At 40.4% G+C, this 25,865-nt stretch overlaps 1 protein-coding gene across 1 annotated transcript in view; it reads right to left on the bottom strand.

The window, feature by feature from the left end:
- Positions 1-24,341, bottom strand: part of MFSD2B (MFSD2 lysolipid transporter B, sphingolipid) — a 36,489-nt gene extending 12,148 nt beyond the window's left edge. Inside the window, exons 1-9 of the mRNA XM_084283771.1 lie at positions 23,971-24,341; positions 19,108-19,224; positions 15,502-15,626; positions 12,118-12,241; positions 10,659-10,737; positions 6,843-7,021; positions 2,162-2,252; positions 1,946-2,067; positions 741-824 (exon numbers count right to left, since the gene is read on the bottom strand). Of these exons, the coding sequence (XP_084139897.1) occupies positions 741-824; positions 1,946-2,067; positions 2,162-2,252; positions 6,843-7,021; positions 10,659-10,737; positions 12,118-12,241; positions 15,502-15,626; positions 19,108-19,224; positions 23,971-24,021 (972 nt within the window). The 5' untranslated portion in view covers positions 24,022-24,341. The remainder of the gene's footprint in view (positions 1-740; positions 825-1,945; positions 2,068-2,161; positions 2,253-6,842; positions 7,022-10,658; positions 10,738-12,117; positions 12,242-15,501; positions 15,627-19,107; positions 19,225-23,970) is intronic.
- Positions 24,342-25,865: the final 1,524 nt, after the last annotated feature.

The raw sequence follows: 25,865 nt of genomic DNA, 5'->3' as shown, positions 1-25,865 counted from the left end.
TCAGAAATCATGCAACACCTTCCCTGAAAATGGCTGTTGCAATGTTCTATGTGGTAGACGTAGATTCCATAGAACATTCAAAATATGCAGTAGAAAGACATCCCAGTAACTATGCAACAATAAACTGTTGACTTGCGCTAAAAAGACTTTGGTCAGAAGGATGAAGACTGCAGTTTTCTACTAATCCTACTTGTAAAGTAAACCATACACTACAGCAGCAGTGTGTAACCGAGTTATAGATATCACCTAAACAGAGCAGAATTCTACCTCTGCATGTCAAGAAAAAGGGTTCTGTAAAGAAATCTTTTTATCACACTGTCAATTGCTCTAGAGAAGAATCTTCATGTATTGTCTTTAGATAGTTTAAGTATTTATCCTTGAGAGCTACCTGGCCCAGAATGCTCATGCGTATGAATGCTCAAAGGTTGTTTAATTCTCTGCTTATCAGACTGGGGAAGGGGAAAGAGGAGCTAAAATTCCAGACCTCATTCCTGTCTGCATCTTTTGTTTTCTATACGAGCAGAAAGTGACTCACAGATAAAATCAACAAGGAATGAATTAAAAGCTTAAAAATTACAGTAGGAAGTGTCAACTTTATTCCAAACACACAATACAAACAATGGTATAGCACTTTAACAGCTCTATCTAGACACAAAACTCTTCTTGCCTTCTGTTATTTTGAGCTAAAACCAATGAGATTGAGCTAGCAAATAAAAATACAGGAGAGAAGTACAACTCACCAAGATGGTCACCACCAAATACTGGAAGTGATTGCGAAGATTGGCTGCATGAGTACAGAACAGGACAAAGTTGCTCTGCTCCAGCTGTTGAATTGAAGATATTTGGTGATCACCAAAAGAAGGAAAAGGAGAAAAAGACAAAAAAAATCACACTCCATGCTAGCGAAACATAGTTGGAGACTAATTTCTTAAACATCCACACCAATGGGAACTTCAGTGCTTCTTTGGCAACCAGGTTTTTCAAGCAGTCTTTCCAAGAAATTTTCTAATTCACCACGACTACTGGTGAATACAGCACTGGTCTCTCACATGCCCAGATCTTGTCCTCTGTCCTAATATTCACTGTGACCAGTGGCTCATGTGACTAAGAGACTGTTGACAAAAACATGGATATTTTCAAAATAAAGGCAACTCAATTGATATGTATGTAGCAACAGAGCCACATCAAAGCCATGTATGTTTTAGTTGAACATAACTCACAAGTCAAGCTTTAAAATACCTCGACCTATGGGAAATAAGATTGCTTACTGAGTGGCTCTAAGTTCTTTCTATAGCTTCTCTTTATGGGAGGACATATCATTTTGTGAGAGCCACATACAACTGCAGGTCCTGATTTGAAAATTAGCTCTGTCCAGCTCTGTAATAGCTAAGACCACCTGCCTCTGAACATCTTCTCACTCTGACCTAATGCCTTCCATCACAGAATACTCCATCAGAACTGGTGCAGCCACTGTCTGAGAACAGTCACCTATGCAAAGGAAAGGGGCCGTGGTTTAAAGCAGCACACACTATAGAGAAGAACAGAGAGAAGAGCAAAAACATTCTCTAAGCAACTAACACCACAGGAGACTGTAGATGGATAGCATATAATAGCCCAATCTGGGTCACCGGGACTAGTTCCTTACCTTTTATGAAAAAAAAAAAAAAAAAAAAAAAAGGAAAGGAAAGGAAAAAAAAAAAAGAAACATCTTTAAATGGTCAGGTCTTTGGATTTCCTTCTCACTTGAATGAACTATCTCCAGCTGCACAGGACCCCAGGCACCAAAAAAGGTTCTGGTTCCCTACTGATTTGTAGAGGAAGGCACCACCCCCTTGATCACCACCTCCAGTCACAAGCCAAAGGTTATATGCATTGGAGCTGCCTCAGACTCTTCCATGCTGGGACTGGAAAGAGGCCAACACACAGCCACAGAGTCTGAAGTTACCTGAACTGCTGTTGAGATGAGAAGAAACGAAGCTGTAAGCTTCAGATATGGACCATGCTTCATGGTGAGCCTGAGCCCCTTGCAAAAAGGAATCGCTCTGTCTGAATTCAAGGCATAAGGATCTAAGAGGAATAGAATACATAAAATAACAATATTTTCCAGAGACGACCATGAAATCATTATTAATAAATTTAAGCATATTTAGATGTATCTTACCATCTTTTTCCTTTACTCCAAAAAAAAGAATGGTAATTCCCAGAAGATACACACCTCCTATAACCCCTGCTGCAATCATATAAACTTTTGCCTTTGAAGAGAAAAAAAGATATATTTGAAATCATGACAGGAGAATGACAAGTCGTTATGAAAAATTCAGTCTCTTTCTGGTGAGTCATCTGCAAATGAAGAAATGCCCATCTAAACGGAGCCAACTGTCTGTCTTCTACCCCTCTGAAAAATGTTCACTTCTGCAATTCATTTATAAACAACACCTACTTAAGGATAAATCCAGGACACATGGGTATATATTTCTTGGGGGGAAAAAAGAAGCTGTGAACAAAAGGGCTACTGTGTTGGCAACCAGAACATTTCAAAAATTTGCTTATGTTGAGACTAGCTGTAGACACACACAGTCATCTGTCAAAAACATGCAGCATCCATAGAACGATTCTGATATGTTTTTTTTCAGATCCAGTCAATCTAGCTACACAGACTCCAACCTCTATCTTCATTCTGGGTGGAAAAGGATTCAGTGCTGATGCACACATAACTACTACACTTGCTGCATTTATACATAACAGTATTAAAATCTTACTTTAGGCTTTAATTAATTTTAGAAAACATTCTTTCACACTGATATTTTGAGAATATGGTAGCTTGCATGGTTGTTTTCCCAGTTAGCTAACGAAATGCTCAACAAATTCAGAAATCTTTGCTTTCTATTAGCCAGATGAACAAACCCTCCAAGGATACCTCCCACACAATCAAATCATATTTATTGCTTCTAACTTTGATTACTGCAACTCTTGAATAAAGCTTTAAAATTTTATTTTGCTTTAGCGTTCTGTTATTTTTTTTTTTACTGTGTTATGAAAGATAAAATAAGTGCTGGTGATACAGCTTTGTGACACAATGATTACTTGATAGGAAAATTGAATTCTGAATGATCAGTTAGATGTTGCAAATGACAGGATTATAAATCTAGAAATGAAGTGGCAAATAGGCATGCAATTACAAGAATGTACTGCCAAATATAAAGCCACTTAGTGTAGATGCAAAGGTAGGCAGATGCACCACTTAAGTGGTTCAACTGATGATATTCAAGTGTTCATTTAGACAATCTCCAAGTTGACAACTTTTATTAAGATACTTATATTTCAGAAAGGGATGTGGTAAAATAAAGAATAGTCCTGTACTCCTTTATTTGGGATAAAGATATTTTGGATACAGAATTATAAACTTAGTCACAGAGTACATTTGTACTACTAGTTATGGCTTGTATAGATTGCAGAAGTGTAGATACCTGAATTCACTTAAATGAGGCGTAATTTCAGCCAAGACAGAAGGGCTAAACTTAAAAAAAAAAAAAAAAAAAAAAAAAAAAAAGGAGAGGAGGGAGCTTCACTATGAATTTTATATTTCATGTCTATTCATTTGTTAATTTTCTCGAAGCAACTGAATTAAATGTTTTCTTTGACAGGTCTTAGTTAAGTGTAATTTGAACTTTATTCACCCAAACTATTAAAGATATTAATGGTGGGCCAAATAAGATTCTCTGACCTTACACAAAACTTGTTAGCCCACATACAAACCGTATCAATGCCTATTCTTGATTTGCAGTAGGGAAGATACACTCTTCCTAAGCTGTGTGTTTCACATGGAAGTTCTATACAGAAACAATTTCAGGAGAGCTTAGATGCAAAATAATAATTTCTTCCACTTTGCTTCTTTAATAATCAGCAAAGTAATCTCAGTAATTCACAAGCTCTGCCTTTAAACAGGGTGTGCTCTTGAGCAACTAAGAATCAGTCTTTGTGATGAAAGGGGTCAGGATCACACTCCTGAACGCTCTAAGAGGAAACATCAAGATTTAACCTCTTCTAAATATTTTTCTTTTTTTTTAAGACTAAGGTTGTTGGAGGTACTTTAGGTTCATAGCCCTTACTCAACTTATAACTGAATGTCCATCACTCATACAACTGAGATTCAAGATTCAACATCTCCTGTTGATTATCTGGTTGGGTGCAGATTCTGTTGTGCACCATGAGAACAAAAGGCAAACGCGCTGTCATGCGATGCAAAGCAGCTCCCCCAGGTGCTTGAAGGCCATGCGTGCTCACATAAGGCAACCAAATTGATGCCGGGTCATGTGCATGGCAAAAAATTGTGGTCTTCATTAAACAGGATAGTAGGGAGTGAGGTAGGTTGCCAGAGCTGTTCATTCACACCTCTACCCTTGGCAGAGGGCTCTTTGGGAAAAAGGGTAGGAGGGAATAAGGAGTGAACAGAACCTTGCCCATGGAAAACAGTTGGACACCATGATCCAGACCATTCTCAACCATGGGATACTATTCACTTAAAAAAAACTGAGAAGACAACACAGAGGGAGAAGGGAAAAAAGTAAAAAAAAAAAAAAAAAAAAGTAAATAAATAGGAAAAGCTTACCAAAATAAATAAATGCCTGAATGTAAATAAGGAAGTGAAATGAGGAAAACAAAAGAAATAAGCAAATATCCAAACTTGTTTTTAACATATGAATAAATTAGTTTGCAAAAGCGTATTTTAGGATAGTGTGAAAGCTGTAAGAATGTTAAAAGGATATAACAAACAACAGATTTATCAGTAAAGGTAATATCTTTAATTAAAACAACCCATACAGCTGGGGGGAAAAAAAAGAAGACAGGATTCCAGTCACAGTTCCCCTTCTTCAGATACAAAAAAGAAACAGATCTAAAACATGTTTGTTTGTCTAAAAGCTTCTGCATTGTTTCCCAGTGTTAGTAGCTAGTTTAATGAAAAAATGTTACTTCCGTTAAAAAAAACACTGGCTAGTTCAGGCTATTTTTCTGATTTTTTTTTTTTTTTTAAGTAAAAAAAACTGCTTGATATGCAACTCATTGTGAAGCTTCTTCATTTATCTCCCTGCTACCTCAACAAGCACAGAAAAGCACGTGGTTAGAAAGAAAATAAATCAAAATCATCTATTTTTTCCTTGGAAGCCAATTAGGAGATTTGAAAGTGGAAGTCGGTGATTATGACATAAAGCAGATTCAGAAAAGGAATCTGCTGTGCAATGAAATTCAGCTTGCACTACAACTCTTCAATCTACTCTCCACAATTCACAGAGCTGTAATAGCACAGTGATTTCCTACAGCAATCCATTGTCCACTAGAAGCTAAAAAGGAAGAAAGGATAATGTTCTGTGTCTTGTTAAAAAATACACTAGAAGTTACCTAATGAGCAGCTTCAAAAACACTTTAATCAGCTACAAAATGGCACAGCCACTTAGAGAATCAGCCCAGCTCTCCCCAGGCAGTTTCCTAGCTCAGGTGTCTGAGAAGACTTACAAAGGCCTGTGCCAACAAAAGAGATGAGGCAGCAGAGAGGCAGAGAATAGCACCTGGGACAGGGGGATGCATGGCTCAGTCACCTTCCTGGACTGCCTGTGCTGGTGCCAGGGTATGCTAATTCAAAGGGTATGTGAAATCATGCCTTTAGCTTGTGATTTTACCGCTGCTGAAGAGTGGGAATGGAATAGTAGCTATTCAACCCTTACACGCAGACCACTGGCTACAGATAGGTACATCCTGATCTGCACTGTGCAACTGAAATTAGACTTAGGTCAAAGAAACCTTCTTCATAGGGAATTTTATATAGAAGTGAGTATATGCACTGGCAGAAACGCATGAAAATATAAAAAGTGAGACTGACTCTAGCAAATGGTAATATGGAACCAACAAACTGCTGTCACACAAGTAACAGAAAAAATACTAGTTAAGGCATTTGCTTGATTCAGGGCCTGTTTCAAGACCACTGGAAACAATGAAGATGGTCAAACTCTGTCACAAAGATTTGGATTACGTTTTAGGATTACCTCTTATACATAAAACTTCCTCTATTTCTCCAAAAATGGAGAACTGAAGCATAAAAAGATTAAATTACTTGTGCATCACAGAGCTGCATTACAGGAAAAGTCTGCCTTAGAAAAAGAAACAAGTGTGGACCTCAAGGTTCATGCCACGTGTTAACCACTAAGCCCTGTTCCTACTTACTGCCTGATACGGACCATTTACCATCAACAGTGCTTTATACTTTCACAAGGATACAGATCCCAAGTAGGACTTAGTTTCTTGCATGTAACAGCCATTAATTTTTGCAGAAGATCCCTACTGATACCTGCTTTGCGAAGCAATGTTGCTGAACTGAAAGATTCTGCCCTAGCCTCCTTTACATCCTTACTAAGCTTCTATTTTACACTGCAGATCAGCCCCTAGTGAAAACAAAGCGTGGCCATACACCTTCTGGATACTTTACAGTTTAGCATCTTCAGCAAAGCTCCTCAGTATAATTCTTCTGCCACACTTAGAAGTGGTTGTAAAGACAACAGAGATGAACCCTTGTTGTTAAGAAGGCAGTTGTCTCAGCTCCAGCATTGTTGGTTTCAAGGAAGTCATGTTCAAGCTCATCTGGCTGGGTGATGTGATACCACAGGAAGAACATGCCCCTCTAGGGCCAGGTTGGATGGGGCTTTGAGCAACCTGGTCTAGTGGAAGATGTCCCTGCCCATGGCAGAGAGGTTGGAATGAGGTGATCTTTAAGGTCCCTCCTAACCCAAACCATTCTCTGATTCTGTGGTTCTCTCCCAAAGAGATCTTACTGTGCTCCCACAGACACTTACTTGATGGGACAGGGAGTCCGAGGGCTCAGGGTAGCTGGGACTGTCGTGCCAGGAGTTGGTAGGGCTGGTTGTGTTTAGGGGAGGATTTGTGGTGCAGTTATGAGAGTGATGAGCACTGGCCACAATTTGCCCCTGAAGTGCAGCTCCAATCAAGGTCCCAAGAACTTCCATGGTCATTCCTGGAGAAGGAAGCACAAAGGAGCATTCAAGATGAGAACCTGATCCCTCCACTGTTCACACGCCTGCTCACTTACCTCACTGAAGAACAACCTCATCAAAGCAATTCAATTTTATTTTATGTGGATTAAGCAGAAGAAGCAATACCAAGAACAGCTGAACTGGAAGGTCAGTAATAGAATAGTCTCAAGGAAAGAGTTTTGCCACTGGATTTCTGATCAGCTTTTAGACGCCTCCATGGAACAGCCTCTTTTATGCAGGCTTCATGATAAATATGGCTGGGATTAACAGACATAAGGGAACACAGAAACTTTTCATCCTGAGGACAAGAGCTAAATTACAGTTTAAATACTGAATGCCACTTTTCCAAAGCACAGCTAGGAGCCATAACTTCAAACTTTTCACTTCGTGTTTGACAGTAACTTTGTGAAACATTTTGGAAGCCACTTATCTGCTCAGACCTCGGTTCTCCAACTGTAAAATGAAACAGGGCTTACCTTGGGTTTATGTTGGAACTAATCCAGCTGTAAAGCTCTTGACAACAGCAGATGCTGTTCTTAAGACTGCCTAAGGCTGTAGTCAGGCAGAACTAGGCACCTCAGCCTCAGAGCGTGGTTTAGATCACTAACAAATCCACTCCAGCACCATCAGAACAAGGGAGCACCTAAAAACCAACTAGTCTCTATTTTGGAAAGCAAAACACATGTATCCAGATCGTGCTCCATGCACACAAAATCAGTCAAAGTAGTTGTTACAACCCAGCTGTAGGTGATTCTTGAATAAATTGGGTTTTGACCCTTCTCATGCAGAGGGATTTCAAGCCTACCACTCCTATTTCCACACAATATGGCCATACCCAGCATCCCCAGTGCAGGGAGATAAACTGAGTTCCTGTCCTAGCTCCAGGTACTACTTAAGCATTTTGCATAAAGATTAATTAGATTGAATATGTGAACAGATTAGGAACAAGGACCGAGACTTACTACTTCTGAGAGAGTATTCTTCTCATTGACCTAAGCACTAGGACGCCTTCTACCAAAAGGGTTAACCACCACACTTCAGACAGTGCAGTAACAAAAGCTGTAAGCAGCTATGGGAGATCAGGGAAGGAAAATGCAAGACAGGCACCCAGGAGACTTGGATCATGTAAATCATTGCCAGTATGTTCCTACACACAGAATGTTTCTGAATGGAAGACCTGAGGCTTCGTGTTACATAAATTTAAACCAAGAGGTAAAAGATAATAATGGTTCTTCCTCAAACTTCATATCTAATCTTCCCAGCAATGATTCAGCTCAGTCCATCCAAAAAAAAGTGACTGATGGTGGAAATCCTAACTTCAGACTGATGTGAACTGTTCTGCCACAATCCAGTCTCTGATGCATCTTGCAGAGCTTCCAAACTGTTCAATGCCCAGCACAAAAGAAGTAATACCTGAGTCACACCTTTCATTCAAAACACCACCTAAAACCTTTATAACCTTATATCTAAGACATCACATCAGCATTTTACCAAGCGCTTGCATACAATAAAACTCAAAAACATTATAATAGGCACAGAAACACAACTGTTATGAAACCTCTTATTTTCTAAGAAGTGCCAGGAGCTGAGAAACAGGCAGATTTTCAAAGTCTTTGGGTGCTCAGAATTGATAATGTATTACTTTCCACTGTAGCAAAGAAAGCAGATCTCTTGGAAAAAAAGCTTGTATTTGGAGTTGGTTCTATTTTGCCCAGATATAAGTAGTATTTATCTGAAAACATCTTCGGAATCCAGCATTTCTGTCATGCATTTACAGTAAGGAACAGGAGAAAACGTATGATAAACAGTTCTGCTTCTCTCCAGTAGAGGGGAGTGGATCCTCTGACCCCAACCTTTTGTTTTTCAAAACACACTGCAGATTACACTGCTGTGTGTCTCTAAGCAATTGAAGAAATGCCTGAACAACTAACTGCATCCGAGAAAGTCTATCAATGAGAATTCTCTATGAAACCCAAAAAGAAGTAAGGGAAGAGTGTTTAAGTAAGGCCTTGCTAAAGATAAATAAATAAAATTAAATATATATATATATCACAATCATAACTGTTACAAGAAAACTAATCTCCAAACAAATATTATTTCAAAATAGACAAAAATACTAGCGCCTGAAAAGTCAAAATTACGGCTAATTGCACCACCCTAAATTATCTCAGTAGAAGAGCTGTATACAGAAAAGTTAAACAATTTTCTGAATGGTAAAATGACACTATAAATGTCCTCTTAGCCATGGAGTTCAAGAGTTAGAACTCTTATTAGCAAGAGTTTCACATAACTGTGAAATTATTGGACTAGCAGACAGGAAAGCACATTTATTTGGACCACAGCCTCTAAAGACATAAAACCAGACAACAGAAAACACTAGGTATGTGGGTTTGGTTAGAATTTCAGCCAGATGACTCAAGATACTGTCACTGCCAAAGAACAGAACACAACTGGAATCTGCTGCTGGTTAGCTCTGTGACTGCTAGCCCGGGATTTCTCTTGACATAGCTGATGATAATGCAAATTACAACCAATCCATGTGGCTGAGAAGGGGTTGGGTTGCTCAGGGGATATTAGATCTAGAATTTCTGATGTGATATTTTAGCACTTCTGGCCATATCATTGTGCCTCTGTGGTTCAGTTTTCTGTATACTCAATGAGTATGTTGAGGGTTAAAAGAACTAGTGGAAAAGAAAAGGGTTCTTGCTGTGAAGAGAAAACAGATTCAAAAACAACAAGAAGTTATAAACTACTCCAAAGCAACACCAAAGGACACATTAAAACAGAGAAAAATCTTTCATGTGACGTTTGAATACTCTTTTCTTTTAATGCTGGTGGACATGAGAGACAGCAGCTACACGATAAAGAAGTCATGAGAACAGAGCTGAGGAGAGAAGGAGGCAAGAAACTGTTCTTACATGCATTTTATGAGCTATACAGGAATTATTGAAAAAGATTTTCATTGCACTTTTTGGTTTTAACAATTTGCATCAAAGCAAAATCTTTGTCTGGTTTTGGAGAGTAAAGAGATAAAGAGCCTGAGATCTGGTCTGTAAGCTGTCATTCTTTTAACTAATACAGTCAGAATGCTAGTTATATAACAAGATCTTTCTGCTAGCTACCTGCAATGTCTTAGATTTAAAAAGACACAGACATAACAAAAAGAGAGGTTTTAATTGGTGTGCATGTGCACGCACACACACAAAAAAAGAAAATCCAAACTAAAAGAAAAAAAAAAGCTCAAAATTACCTTCAAACTTTTTTAATGGAATGTAAAATGAGATCAGCACTTTGTGCTTTCCCCTAAAAATCATCTTTAAATGAAATAATTATTCTGCATTCAGGCTCTGGGTAATTTTTATTTTTCTCCTGGCTAGCAATAAACTGAAAAGAGTTTATAGCTAATTTGACAATTTGAGACAATAAAACATTAATATCTCCCAGTTAGCTAGAAAAATGGAAGCATCTACAGGACAAAATATTTCTCATCAGATATTAAAAATCTCATGTAAATGTCCAATTTAGGGACACAAAACATTAGGAACTTCCTATAGCTAGAGAATGATTTTAAATAAAAGCCAGCCCCAGTCCACATGAGAAAGCCCACATCACACTCACGGTACGCAGTTGCAGAATCTCGCTCCTTCTGGTCTGTGCTGAGAAACATGGTGAGAGCTGTATATGGCACCTGGAATAGCTATGCAAAGAAAGAACATCATTCAGGAAGTTTCAAGGTAGATGATGTATTTCTCTGATATCCACAAAGATAGTTTAATGTAACATTAGAAGTCATTTATTAAGAACATTGCATCTTTTAGCAGAAAGACCTGGCTTTTCTTTCTGTTTTATAAAGCACATAAGAGCAAAAAAAAAAATCTCTTTCATAATACAATAATAAATAATAAATTGCCAAGAGGTTCGACCTTAATGCTGCATTCATCCAGCTTCCTTGGGAAAAAGTCCTTTAAAACCAGGCTATAAAGCATCTAGTTTTCTTTGCACTAGGAGGCTATCATGTTCCGAGCTTGAGCTAACTAGCAGGAAGCAAAGCCACACTAAAACAATATAATTTTCCACCTTATTCAAGCCAGAAGACTGCATACATCCTGCAAATATTTCAATATTTGTTTCAGTACATAATTCTTTAACTCTCTGGGAACCACTTTTTCAAAATATGACCTAGTGAAGTTCAATGAGCCAGGTTTCACCCTGCTGTATTGCAATGCAGCTGCCTCACTTCCAGTCCTGATCTGCTGCGAGATACTGCTTCGTTCTGGAGATACCTTCTTTCACCTTGATACTGGCTACAAGGCAAAACTGGGTGACACAGCCCCTGCACGTACAGTTATGGAATATGTCTGAGAAGTTCCTTGGGATCCACTGAAATAATAGTTCCCACAATATGGTTGCTAAATACTGCAAGTTGTGCAATATGGCGCAAAAATTCATGTGTTCAAATTCTTTTATCCAGACATAAATATCTTGATGACTATTATCAATACAATTTCAGCTCTGGGCCTCTGACTTTTCCTTGCCTTCCACCTTGAGTCAAAGCACCCAGAACTAGAGTCACAAAGCCATCTAGTCTCCTAATCTGCCCCTGAAAGCAGAAGATGTGAGAAGTTAATGTCTAACTGGAATGTAGGAATCTAAATATCTCTGTGGATCTATTCAAGAATGAGTTAAGTATCCAAGACACCTCACTAATTCCCCAAAAGGATGAGGTGGTTTATGACACTGTCTTTCCCCAGATGTGCACCAATGGCTTTCAGTGCAAGTATTCTACCCTTTTGTGTGTTCAGACCCTTTGGCGCTAAGTCACCTGCCTTAGCCTCAACTACCAGAGAAAGTTCCTGGAGGTAATCTGGCTGAATTAGCAAGTCATTTGCCAGAAAACAACTGGACAGAAACTGTGAACCAGCAGAGTTTGATAAAGAGACATCTGCCAATCCCTTAAAACTCGCTAGAAGTTGAAATATAATGTAAAGATTTGGTAAACCTCAGTTTATTAAATTGGAATGCAATAACAGAAAAAAACAGGCTACTGCTGAGACCATCATGACGTGTGACTACTTACTGTGGTCAGTGCTTGGAAAAGGCAGTAGAAAATCAGGTACCACACAACTCTTCCTGATACAAAAGGAGGCAGGTACCACATGAGCAAATAGGACACTGCTGTGAAGGGTGTACATGCCAGCATCCTGCAAAGAGAATTAGCACATGCCAATGATCTCAACATAAGGCTAGCAAAGCACATTAAGTTTTCCTCCTCATACTCAGTATCACACAATTCTTTTTATGTGCAGTTTTCCTAAATGCAATCATGATGTGATTTTAAGCATTAAATGTCTGCATGCATTAAATGCACAGATTAATAAGAAATTTGTGTACTTCCATAAAATGTAATAAAACAGTAAATCTGAAGGAAAAAATCTATACTTACATTAATAACCTACTCAGAACTGACACAGTTGCCTTGCACTTGTACTGTAATAGCATAACTATATTGCTACTTCTTAGTACATCCTTAGACTACATCTTTATTAGAAAGAATCACTGAAAACTAAGCCCTGTTGTCACATGTCATAACATACTTCAGCTGCGTTTCCATGAGTTTACTTATTAGGAAGGATTTCTTATTCTAATTTTAACACCTTCAGCTTTCCTCTCAACTTGGCCTCTCCACTGCTACTTCAAACAAATGCAAACATGTTGATATAAACACTGAAAACAGCACAAAAGGTAACAGGCAGCTCACTGCAAGACTTCCTATGGTCTGTATCTACTCTGGTATATAATTATTTACTCAATTTTACTCAACAATAAAATTCTTAATCACCCCAAACACAAAAGGATCATCATCCGTTGGGGAAGGTGGCTTAAAAACAGAACTACAGAAACTTAAATTCCAGACATTGCCATGTACCAGCAATTAATTACACTTGGTCTAAAAATGATTTCAGGCAAACAACACTCCAAACTCTGTGATAGAAGTGATCAGATGCTATCATTTCGTAAAAGTCTGAGCTGCAGCAGCAGCAGAGCTCTGCCACGTTCTTGTAAATCGGACGTTAAACAATGCAATTAGATGACCAAGATCACAATAAAAAATATCCAAACACGTAAAAGAGAAAACAGATTAATCCCTTCACAACAGCACTACTGACATTGGGGGTCAGCTGATTATTTTGCAATCATGAACCGAAAACGTGGCATACAAAAGGGTAATGTGGGTAAATAGTTCAGTAAAACAATGACTTTCCCACACTGCTCTGGGGGATGGACAGCGTCACTGGGAGCTAAACATTTGCAAGGAAAGTGCCAGGTTCTGGTATTCTCTGTCTCTCCAGTTTCCAGGCCATCAGCAATGGAAAACACAAAGAAGGGCAAAATCCTCACCCATGTCAGGGAATCTACCTTCTTCTACAAAAGTGTGAGCTTTTCCAGGCTGGTGTCCAGACAGAGGCACCACAATGAGATGTTTTATGGTCATATTTTTGTGCAACTTCTCAGCAATAACCCCCTTAGTCGCATTATTCCCTCCTCTTTTCACATTTTCCCTCCTTCATTAATTTCAGTGAGTTTTCAGAGCCTTGCTGAACTTGCTGATTTTCTACTATTAACTCCTTTCACAAAATATTTGACTAGATTTGTGTATTCTAAGTCAGTGTCTGCTTATTCCTTTTAAAGGCATTACATAAAATACACCAGTAATGGCCGATGACTTCCTACTATATTATGTACAGTATTAAGCCATACTTAAGCTTTTGGCCTCTTTACTAATGTTTGTGCTTTGTGGGCAAACTTTTCTGACAGAGCCAATTCCATCGTTTCACTCTGGATACTTAGCAAATCAGAATAATTTCAAAGTAATAAAGTATTTTTAGACTAACAGGAGATACATTTTTTCCTTGCATAAAAATGATCTGAGCACCAAAGCACAGGAACGAAATTCCTATGAAAAGCTACCATTACCAAAAGAAAAAAAAAAGACAAAATCCTTCTGGAAAGAAAGCAGCTGGTTGATGAGTGCATATTGAAGGATGCACTTCATGTAGAAGATTCTTCCTCTAAGAAGTGCAACTTGTACAGTCATTGGTTTACAGCACAAAGGGCTGCTAAGTTCACACTTTTGCTAGGATGGAAGTTATCCTAATACTGATCTAATATCAACACTAAATGTGCTTATTTGCAGTATTTTCAAGAAAGTGAAAAAATGCATTGAATACATCTATTGGCATTTGTTATAAAAATGTCATCTGTCAGATATGAGCAGCTCACAATTTTCTGTAGCTCTAAAACCACATGCCAGCAAGAGAACCACCAGCTAAAAAAACTGGCTTGTTTTCCTTGACGTTTCAACAACTTCACTACATGTTTACACTTAGATTTTAGTTGTGAATTGAATTTGGGGATTATATTAATTCAAAATTCATAATTAATTCAAAATACCTGGCAATACATCCTTACAATGCATGAGATAGAGCAGTGATTAAAGACTCCCTATTTCACAAAATACTTAGTCTCCCCATGAATTCTGAAATAAAAATAAAATAAATAAAAAATAAGCTCCCTCTAGCATGGTTGAGATTGGATTCCTCTAATATGGACCACTCCTTTACAATTTTCTTGCTTTACACCTATAAAAAGGAGATTGATATGAGATCTCCTTCTTACATGAACATTCATTCTTCTAATTCTGCTAACATGGGGACAGTAGAGGTGAGAGTGTTACTTGCCATGCAGGTTCTGCTGGACAATAGCAAGGGTGCATACAAGATGTAAGTACATCACAGAGAAACATCACTGCGTCCCTTTAGAAATGCTGTTGAAATCCCAGAGCATCTCTTTCCTCTATAAAACTCATGGTGATTTTTCAGTTAAGTATCTTGATTATGGGGACACACCAGCAACAGGAACAGAGCAATTGCTATAAGGACGAATGAAACAGAGTTTCACATCTGTTCCACGTGTGTGCACATATCTTTTAGTGAGCTGGAAGGCTGAGAGCATTAAAGATAAGGGAGCTCCTGAAAGGCTGATGTGGGAGGTGATGGCACACTAGGACACAAGTAGAAATTACAACTTTGTGAAGGTGTGCAGCCAAACTGAAAGGAATCTAGACAGAGATGAAAATTCAATCCCCGACAAGGTTTTACACCTGAGATTCTAGTTTTGTTAACGAAGTGGTGTCTTGTCCTTCTCTGTTTGTTTATCAAATGGTAGAAAGTCTTTGTATGTTTTCCGTGGGTGAAGAAGCTAAAGGGAAACAGGTGACGTGATAATTTTTCTTTGTGATTTTATATATGACGAATGGATATGACTGCTTGGAAAAAGGCAAGGAAAAATAAGTCTAATTCAATGAGAAGACTGTATGATCACAACACACACATGCAAAATATTTATATATATATATATATATATACACATGTGTAAACTACATGTACAGATTTCTGCTTACCAAGGCATGAGACGGCCAATTTTTGTCCATTTACTTTTGCTAATAAAAAAGCCAGCAACAGGATCAGTAACTGCTCCTGAGGCTTTGCCAATGAACAGCACCAAAGAGGCCTGGAACGGTGTAATCTGAAAGTACAAACACAGTACTCTGAACAAGAGCCATTGTTCCCCGGTACAATGAAACAGCAGAAAGCAACTTTCCAGAAAGAACCTCAGTGTTTTAAAGAGTAATGTTCACTCATTTACAAAACATGGCTGCTGCTGTCATAGAAATTACTACTGGTTACTCTATTGGTTTCCCATAGCAAACAAACAAAACATTGAGACAGGCATCATGCAAAATGAGATAAGAGAAGAAAAGTGCAAGGAAAGGGAGATAATAGACATGCGCAGAACTATGGTCTATAGGCAGATGGTCAAACAGGAAGTCTTTGTTTTAGTTTTAAAACCTGTCAGAGTGTCTGGGTAACTTTCCCCTCAGCTTGTTCCCTACCACAGTCCCATTTCCAGATCACTGTCTTGACCTGACGTAGACAAGAGCCGAGGTGGCTGTAGACATGCATTTATGCTTTTTCATCTCCTGAGATTACCAACAAGGCTGCCAGCTGGTGGCACGAGGCTGCAGATCACAGAAGGGTTAAAAACTTGTGGTTTCTCCTTGAAGCACCTAGTTCATGCCACCAAAACTATAGGCCTGAAAAAAAAGTCACTGAAATCTATATAACCATGAATGTTCTCTTAAATCTTTAAAAAATAAACATATAGAGAGACCACTGAAACAGCCTGTGGGACTGTGAGTGCAGAAAACACCCTTCGTCTATATGCGACTTCATGCCCTCACTTCTTTAAGCCAGCTGGAAGCCTGGTGAACGCAGCGAATCCAACACCAAGTTTGAGGTAATATTCCCTGCTTTTGTGCAGGGTTTATTCCTCCCGGGCAGCATTGCCTGCCTTCAGCTCGCACAGGTCCCCTGTGTACAGAAATTGCTGCGGGTATTCCCTCAGAGGTGAAAAAAAGGAGCAACAGTGTCCAAAATATCCAAGACAACCTTTGTTAAAGGCAGATGCTACACACTTCTGGAATCACACTTGCTAAATTTTAGCCCAAATTAGGGGAAATTGCAGAAATAATTAATTTTCCTGCTACTGCCAGCTCCAAGACACGTACCCACCCCAGAAAGCTTAGGAACAAGGAAGGACTGGGGTTGGTACTGCGGCAGGTAATGACAGCAGCTCTCTGAGCATCCCATTGCTGTACTACAGCACAAGGCTGGGACGTGTCCCACAGCACCGTAGTGGGGTCCAGGCTGGCCACCATCTGTGACTTGTGCCCTCCCACCGCCACGGTGACAACAAGAACAAAATAATGATGCAGAAAGATAGAGCAGGTAAAATAATGTGTTGATATACGGACATATGGGCAGAAAGTTTGAAATTAGGTGGGTTTTGCATCGGTATCTTGCTCAGATAATGTGAGTAGACAGAAAGGAAGTAAACAGAGGTGGGATACCTTGAAAATTAAAGGAGGAAAAGGAGGAAAGTTAAGACCTCTCTTACATTAGGAGTGGAGTCTTTGCACAGTCTCCCAATTTTCTGTCATCTACAGGGGCTTATACATCCCTTAACTGCATTTTCTTTCCCTAAATTTAAACCGTTTCAGCACCAGTGCCAGCAACTTCTCAGTGCTAATGCAAAACAAGATAAAATATGCTAAATTCACCCATTTCAAAAGGGAGAAAGACCAGGATCATATTATCAGAGGTTTTAGTGTTTTCTAGTAATGTGATTCAAGGCTTCTGTGTGGTTTGGAGTTGTATTTGGATGTCTGTAGCTTATACAGGTAATTTAGGTGGAACATGGAATTCAAATGGAAAAAGTATAAGCTACGAAAAGTGAATACAAATGTAATTTTCTTAGAAGGTGCCCAGATTATGCAATAAGGTTTACACATAGTGAGTTTCACAGTCTCAGAAAGAGTTGAAACAGTTCTGCCCTCTAAGTGGGCAAGATTTAAATTCAGGCACTTACTATAAAATGACATACTCTCCTCTGGGAATATATGGGGAAAAGGAAAAAAGAAAAAACAAAACCACGGGAACTCAGAGATGTTGATCAGGCCTTGAAAAATTCCTGCCCCTGCAGGATTACTTCAGAGAACAAATTAAGCCATCAAGGAACAAATAATTAAGGCCCTTAACAAAGTAATAACAGTATTCTTACAAATGTTAAGCAAAATTATAGGATTTCAGTAGAAGCTTGTTAACAAAAATAATGATGTCATTTATTTAGGTAGCATCAAGAGATGCAGGAATGGGACCTGAGCTTCCTGGACACTCTACACAAACACATAAAGAAATAAATGCTCCTTAGGTTCAAGATTTTGCAGTTCCTGTGATAAGCAGAGGATGGGGAAATTCCCGTATTTATAAGCACCCTAGAAAATTGTATTAGTGTCTTCCTCATCCAGTTCATGCTTCCTGATCTCTATCCTTGACGCAAGTATAAAACAGTTGTGCTCAGAGCTGCATGCGCCTCCTGCTGCACCTCCAAGCAGTTCCTTCTTCCACCTTCAGCTCTTCTCAGACATCCTCTTGCCATCCTTGACACTTCTGTCCAAATCTGGCCCCTTTTCCTGTGACTTTGACCTCTACAAGACATTTGTAACTCCTCTGCCCTTGTCATGATATTCTGTCTTTCTACATCTTAAAGAGCAACTGGATAATAATATTGATCCAGAACCTCCTTTTTTTTGTTGTTGTTATTGTTGTTGCTTGTTTGTTTGTTTATTTTCTCCAGCAAATAAAAGCAGTCATCATTGCTGAACTCTACTACGGTTTCAGCCACAGCTGTTTTCACAGCCCTTGAAGTTCGGCCTTTTCTCCCTAAAACCCTTTCTTCCACCCTACAATACCTTATCTGTCCCACTTAGCTACCACACAGACATACAAGACAATCCAAAACAGTGAAAAATGCTTATGGGTTCATTTTCTTTGTTTCTCTGCTGCCCTGGAATCTAGCTGGAGCACTGAAAGTCAGCTGAATGGGATGACTCCGGCTGCTTTTTTTCACAAAGTCTATTTCTGCACTGGAAATCCACACACCAGCAGCAAAGAGCCTTCAGGAAGGATCACTCAGCTTTCTTTGCAAAGGATAATTATCATAGTCTAAACAAATAAAACTGACATGAAATTATGATGACTACTGGATGCAACTGCAGTAATTTTAGACTAAACTGAATGAACAAAAATTCACAACCTCAATACGGTACTAAGAGTGTTGCAGATGTTTCCTATCTTAGACACTCTTGATATCAAGAACTTCTTTTGCTTGTGTCTGCAAGTGAGAGAGCTCTGGAGTGCCTAAAGCTCTACTGATGATCACAAACTAAAAGGAAATGATGGCCACTACAAGTCAGAAAGGAAACTAGTGAGGAAAACATATTTTTCCAGACAAGTTTATGCAGCTTCCAGGATGCTGAACAGCTAAAGGCAATGCTAACAAGACAATTTAAAAGCATTACCAGAGAATTTACCTTTTTTAGTTCTAAGGACATTTTTGATGACACCACTGTTGAAGGAAATCTGTAAAGGTTTCTTGTGCTACTTACATGGGCTATATCTAGCAGGTAGATCTGTAGGAAGAAAGCAGCAGCGCTCCCTGCCACTTGGTTTGGGGCACCTCCTATTGCATAGCATAACTTGCGACAGACTGAGAGCCTGTATTCCTGTGCAAGGAGAAACAGAACAGTTGATGAGAAGAACAAAGTACACGTGATAAAAACTGCAAAAGTCATAATAGTAAAGTCTGAGGCTAACACCAAATTCAGGTATTGCTTCACAGGTATCCCATTAAGAAACAATATGCCCTAAATCCCTACCATCATTTGAATGCTGATTGTTCGGGTTTTTAAGACATTTTGTTCCTACAATCAAATCACAGTGTTCCTACACAGGAATCTAGGTTCACCTACCTGCTTCTCATTAGCTATTCAGACCAGGTTGTTGGACGAGGCCCTGGCCAACTGATCTAGTGGGTGGCATCGCATCCCATGGCAGGGGGTTGGAATGAGATGGGCTTTAAGGTCTCTTCCAAGCCAACCCGTTCAATGATTCAATTAAAAATGAACCAGTTTACAAGCAAGGAGAAATAAAATGCAGATACTGTAATTCTATTTTCTGGTTGTGTCTTGGAGTGTTTAATTCAGATTTTAAAAATGCTGAAAACTTTCCTTTTTTTCATTTAAAATAATTTCTTCTATTAACCTTTCAGACCATGATAATTGATATATGCTTTCTTGCCACAATAATTAGACAACATTCATATGGGAAGAAAATTTCTACAGTCAAAGGCAGACTGAATACACTCCAAAGATTTGTGTCTTATTCATTCTTCACTTTGCCACAACTTGCTGGTGAGATCCTGGAAAAGTCACTTGACTTTCTCTGTCTTCTTTGCCTTCTTCTTCTTTTTATTTTTTAAACTAGTTAAAATTGGTAAGATAGAGAAAATTACTTTGGGCCTCAAGTACTGTTTAGGAAGGACTAAGACACTCTGTGAGTTTCAAAAACTTTTTAAAAACTGCTCTCCCAGCTGCATTTTGATGTGTGTTTGAAAAGTACCATAAGCATCTAAGAATATTCTTCAATAGAACTGACAAATAACAGTACGATAAAAGCTGAAAATAAGGTTTCAAACTCATAATTAGAAGACAAAAGATGTACAGTCTAATAGAAATGCTAATGAAGAATGCTGTGTTTTCCAGTAGTAACAGTTTCAGAATACCAGAAAGCCTTTAAAAATACCTCAGAGTTAATGTCATCATATAAAACTCAAAGTACAGGGAGAAAATGACTCTATTAATCTTGTATTCCTTTCATAGAGACAGCATATTCAACCTAAATTTTGACTTTTGAGAAATTTAACACATATTCAATCCCTTCTTAAAGACTGCCGTCAGGAGAAGTCAGGACACGTAAAAAAAGAGTAGCAATATTAATCGTGGATCTGCCCTCTCTCTGAACTGAATACATAAGCCCTAAATTCTTACATCAGATTGGGATAAAAATAGAGATACGATAATGAGATCCAAAACAATGATAATATTTGGATACATTACCTAGCTTCTGAACATTTTAAAATGTACTAAGTGCCATCATCTTTACCATGTGATAGAGTTTTGATAAGTTTTAGACTTCTAGACAGAGCCTTTCATCATCTAATCGTTCTCCTTCAAACTGTTTTATCTGAGTGGGCGCGAGCAAGAAGCAGGAGTATCAGGACACTTCTGTGTTGGAGAGGAAGAACAAAAAATCTCAGGCTAATTACAGCTCTCATTACTGGCCTAGTTAAGTGTACAACCACCTTCTTTAGGGGTGGCATCCCGTTACTCCACCCCAGCAAAGCAAATGGTGTCAGGGCACTAGCTGCAAATCGGGGTCGCCACAGCGGGCCTCACTTTTACTCCAGATTGGCAATTCTCTTCCTCCCGGGGAAATAAAAAAAAAAAAAGGAGAGCGATACACAAGCACAAGACAGGCTTCATCAGAGAAATGTACTATTTAATTCAATAAAAGAGACTTTAAGCCCAAGAAACAGACATTTGCTGTACAAAGTAACTACCTGCTTTTCATACCAGGGTCTTGTTAAGCTGGGAGCTGTCTGTAGACCCCACACGTCTACTAATCTTCTTCATTTGACTTGCAACACAGTTCTCCTGAGCCTTGCTCCAGGGACCGTGTACTTTTAAACCTAATCACACTGTTTTATTTTTTAATCATACCCTTCTCCTACCCCACCTCCATCCACCTAGAAATTCAATTACTTTCGAAGTTTATTTTCCTCTGATTCCTTCCCTTCTGAGCTCCAAGCGTTGGCAACACGACTTCCAGCTGAAACCAAGGGACTAAGTTATTGCCATACAAATCCCAGGTCCCAATTCACCCTCAAAACAAGCTGAGAAAAACCTTCAGATCCATAATGCCATTTTCCTACTTATTTCCCTAGCAGCTGTCTACAGTGAAGGGCATGAATAAAGAAAAAGCAAATGTCTTGGTGTAAAATACATCGTCCCAAGATCTTTTTGTAATGCAAAGAATAATTAAAGCTGTGGTACAGAAAACAGTTGGCCAAGATCTCAACTTGCAGGCTGTAGGCAGCACTCCTCTCTTCAAAACAGTTTAATGGTTAGCAAAGTTACCACCTTAGCAGTCTTAAATTTTGGGGGGAGACTCTCACTATGACTCCACACACCCTCAGGATGCTGCTCAGCTGCTTTCTGAACCGCGTTCCCTTGACTCTCCGGCAAAGTTAAAGATCAGGTCACAGCAGAGGCTACATCTCCAGCAATAGCCGGTTTTGTTTTGGGGTAAAACGAGCTGTCAGATAGACACAGCACATGGAGTTTCCTGCCCTGGTAGCCTCAGAGCACAGGCAGTCAGCATTTTGTGAACACCCCAAAACGGAGGCTATATTCTGACCAGCACGTGTAGCACCTGCGCTCCTTTTATTTTGCCTCATTAATTCCAGAGCTCATTTGTACTCGAAGCCATAACACACTACAGCAGCTCAGCAGAAAAATGACACGCTGTGAAAGGAAACGCCGCTTTCCTCATTTCAGATCTGCTGCCTGGTGATTTCACTGAGTACCCCTGAGCTTCTATCCGCTGCAAAATAATTATGCAGACTCCACATTACATTGCAGCGTCTCTCTTCCAAAAGAAGCACCCCTTAATCTATTTTCCCTCTCCATATGAAGTTATACCATAACCACATTTTCTACCTCACTAGGAGTGATTCTCTGTACCCGTGAAGTGGAAACAGTTCCTTCTTTCTAAATTCCTGGGGCTACGGTTAAGAGTAGAAAAGATTACAGTATCTGGATGAGCAAGTCCTCCTTGGTTGCGATTACATGATATTGCTAACGCCTGACCTCAGAAGCTGGCCTCGGAAGGATGAAATGGATGTGAGCAGAGCAGGACGAGCAGCAGCCTTGTGCTCCCTCTGAGCGGCTGCCAGAGGTTTGCTCAGTTCCTCTTAAGACTGAACTCCCTGCTGCAGCACAACCTCCAGCAGCAGAAATTGCTTGATTGCTGGAGAAGCCAGCAGAAGCTGTTTCACCTGTGTAAGTTCATCGGTAAACTGAAAGTACTGAAGAACTCACTAGCGAGCTGAATGTGTAGGCAGCAGTCAAATAAGGAGCAAAACACAAACTGTTTGAACCGAAAATTTTGTTTTGAGACTCCTTTTTTTGTAGTTGAATACAAGTATGTTGGCATCAAATTGCTCCTACAAGCCCTGGAAGAAAGGTGAGAGGTAAAAGAAAGGAAGGTGAAGTTATATATGTATTTTTTTTATTTTCAGATTAACTGGAAACTTTTGTATTTACACATGCCCCAGTCACATAAAAGTTCATTTTGTCTCAAGGTAAATCAAGAAAGCATAACAGGTGAAAGATTTGATTTTGCTCCTCAAATAGAGTAAATTTAAACATTGCTACAGAAAAGTCATGCATCTAATGCATCCCAGTTCCTTTATTTTAAATTCTCTTGTGACTTAAACCATATGGAACAGAAATTGAGTATGATGTTGATAACAAATCACGTATTAGGAAAAAATAATAAAGTCTTTAGCACATTGAAAGCAACTCTTGGCAGCTGTACGAGGATATTTCACAAACATTATGGGCATAAGGGGCTGAGGTAAACATTTTGTCCTAAAGCTGTTATTATCAGTTCTGTCCAGAACTGAGGGACCAAGCCATTTAAGAGTAACCAGAAGAGAACGCCACCCCTGGAAGGTTCAGATAAGCATTTTATCAGAGAGACAATGGAAGTGCAGCTACCGAGGAGCAGCTCTGCAGTCAGCTTTTCTCTCCCCGTAGATTAAAGTTTCAGCTCTTCTGTGGGCAACCGTACAACACCCTCTTGAAAGCAGGAGGCGGAATGGAAGAGGTGGGACCCCTGGCCCCTCACGGCAAGTTTCTTGGGGTCTTTTTGGGTTTGTGACAGGCACGAACCCATAGTTGATGAGGCATAATTGGGGTATAGTTGGGACAGGGCTTGGGTGCAGACCTCGCTGAGAGCACCGAGTTTGGACAGGCAGCGCTGAGACACCCGGGAAGCTGGTGGGGAAAGGCTCCCTGAGGGGTGAAGGGAGACGATGTGCCGTTTGCAGCCACCCAAGGGGACAGTAAATGTCACGCAGTTCCCTTGAGGGAAAACGGCAGTTATGTCGATCTTCTCCGTGAGAGAGAAGGAGGGGGGGGGAATTAGGTACATTGAGGTACCTCACTGAGGTGCGCTGCACTGTGTAGAGCAGGGCAGCAGCACGGTGGGGCTGCCCCAAAAAGCACCCCAAAAGAGCACCCTCCCCTCTTTAGCGGCAACGAGGCTCCGGGACAGGACTCCCCGCGGGACACCGCCCCGTGAGGAGCCCCCTGACAGCCGCCATTTCCCCCCCTCAGCCCCCTTACCTCCTCCTCAGCCTCCGGGCGCTCCGGGGCGTCCCTCGCAGCCCCGGCCATGGTTAACTGCGGCCAGCCCGCCCCCGTCCTACACCTGTGAACCCAGGGCGGGGCGGCAAGGAGAAAAAGAGCCGCCGAGGGACTTCCCCCCCCCCCCGCACGTGAGGGGCAAAGGCGCTATCGCTCCCAGCCGCATTTCCCCTTACGGCTGCACGGCCGCTGGCAGAAACCCCTCAGTGCCCTGTGGAGGCATGGAGCCCGCTGTGCCCCCTCGGATCCGCCTCCCGTGAGGTGAAAGCGGGGCTGTTTTGCGCTGGGAGTCCCCTGGACAGCCCCGGTGGCCGCGGCACACGCCGCCCGCCCCAGCCGCTCCCCTCTCAGGCGGCAGTGGTGTGCAGGGGGCTGCCAGAGCAAGTTCTCAGCGCTGCAGCCGCGGGGAGCTCTGGTGTGGTGAAATATGCGTGAAACAGCCTGAAACTGACACCTTTATAAGGTTGGAAAAGACCTCCGAGGTCATCTGGTCCAACCATCCCCCTGCCACCAATGTCGCCCACAAAACCATGTCCCCAAGCACCACGTCCAACCTTTCCTTGAACACCCCCAGGGACGGTGACTCCACCACCTCCCTGGGCAACCCGTCCCAGTTCCTGACTGCTCTTTCTGAGCAGAAATGTCTCCTCATTTCCAACCTGAACCTCCCCTGGCACAACTTGAGGCCCCTCCCTCTAGTCCTATCACGTGTGAGAACCCCCAGCTCCCCACCCCTTCCTTCCAGGGAGTTGTAGAGAGCAGTGAGGTCTGAGCCTCCTCTTCTCTGGACTAAACCACCCCAGTTCCCTCAGCTGCTCCTCACAGGACTTGTGTTACAGACCCTTCACCAGCTTTGTAGCCCTTCTTTGGACATGCTCCAAGGCCTCAATGTCTTTCTTGTGATCTAGGCAGTACAAGTCCACCACCACTACTTAGCCCACCAGAGTCCGGCAACTGTTCTCCATGTCAGGGAAGGAAAAAAAAAGTGCATTTTGAACTATGAAGTCTTTCAAGACAGCTAAGGAGAAGAGGGTTTAAGCAAACCGGCACACATCTGCCTGTTTTGCGAAAAGTACAACTAATCTACACACACAGTGCTTCCCGGTCAGGCCAGCTCCAAGGGCTGCTGTTGCGGTTCCTTATCTGGCAGGCTCACTTGATGCTACTGCAAACCATGCCATGAAGGACTATATGCAAATCCTGCACAACCTCATTTTACAAGAATCACTGTAACAAATTTGGAAATTTCTGAAAGAACCAGGTACTGAAATGCTCCTTCTAGCACAACATCATAATTGCTTTAAAGGAAAACACACTCAGTAACAATTACAACAAAAACAAAACAGACCTTCAGCACAAAGCTGAACTTGGGGCTTTAACAGGCTTTGTTTGGAACTTTCTGAAGCATTTAGACTCCAAAGCGTCCTTAAAGGTTGAGGTCAGATTCTCAATGGCTCAGTCAAACCCTTATCCCAACACTGAGTTTGTTCTAAAATGCTAGGCTGGGTGTAAATTGTACATTTTGAACTTCAAAATATGTAACATTCAAATTCAACATGTAGTTGTTTCTCTTCATACACAGTATTTAAAACACAGTAAATCTTTGTCACCTACATTTGTGTGTTCCTCCACAATGGAGAAACTACAGAAAATTTTTTTGTTGTTGTTTTCTAGACTATTTCAATTTTCCTATGAAGTATGTTAATGCATGGGATTTACTGTAAAGTGAAGCCTCATGCAGAAACAATGAATAACTGCTAGTACTTATGTGTTTCACAAACTCAAGCATTGATCAAGCAAGGTTTGCTGTTGCTTGACCAATGCACAACAGTTGTTTGCAGCAGCAAGCAAGAGATTAGCAACCTGTAGAATCT

The sequence above is a fragment of the Netta rufina genome (genome assembly GCF_964035555.1).
Source record: "Netta rufina genome assembly, chromosome: 3".
NCBI lineage: Eukaryota > Metazoa > Chordata > Aves > Anseriformes > Anatidae > Netta > Netta rufina.
The sequence above is the reverse complement of the archived record's forward strand: the minus strand, read 5'-3'. Positions and strand labels throughout refer to the sequence as shown.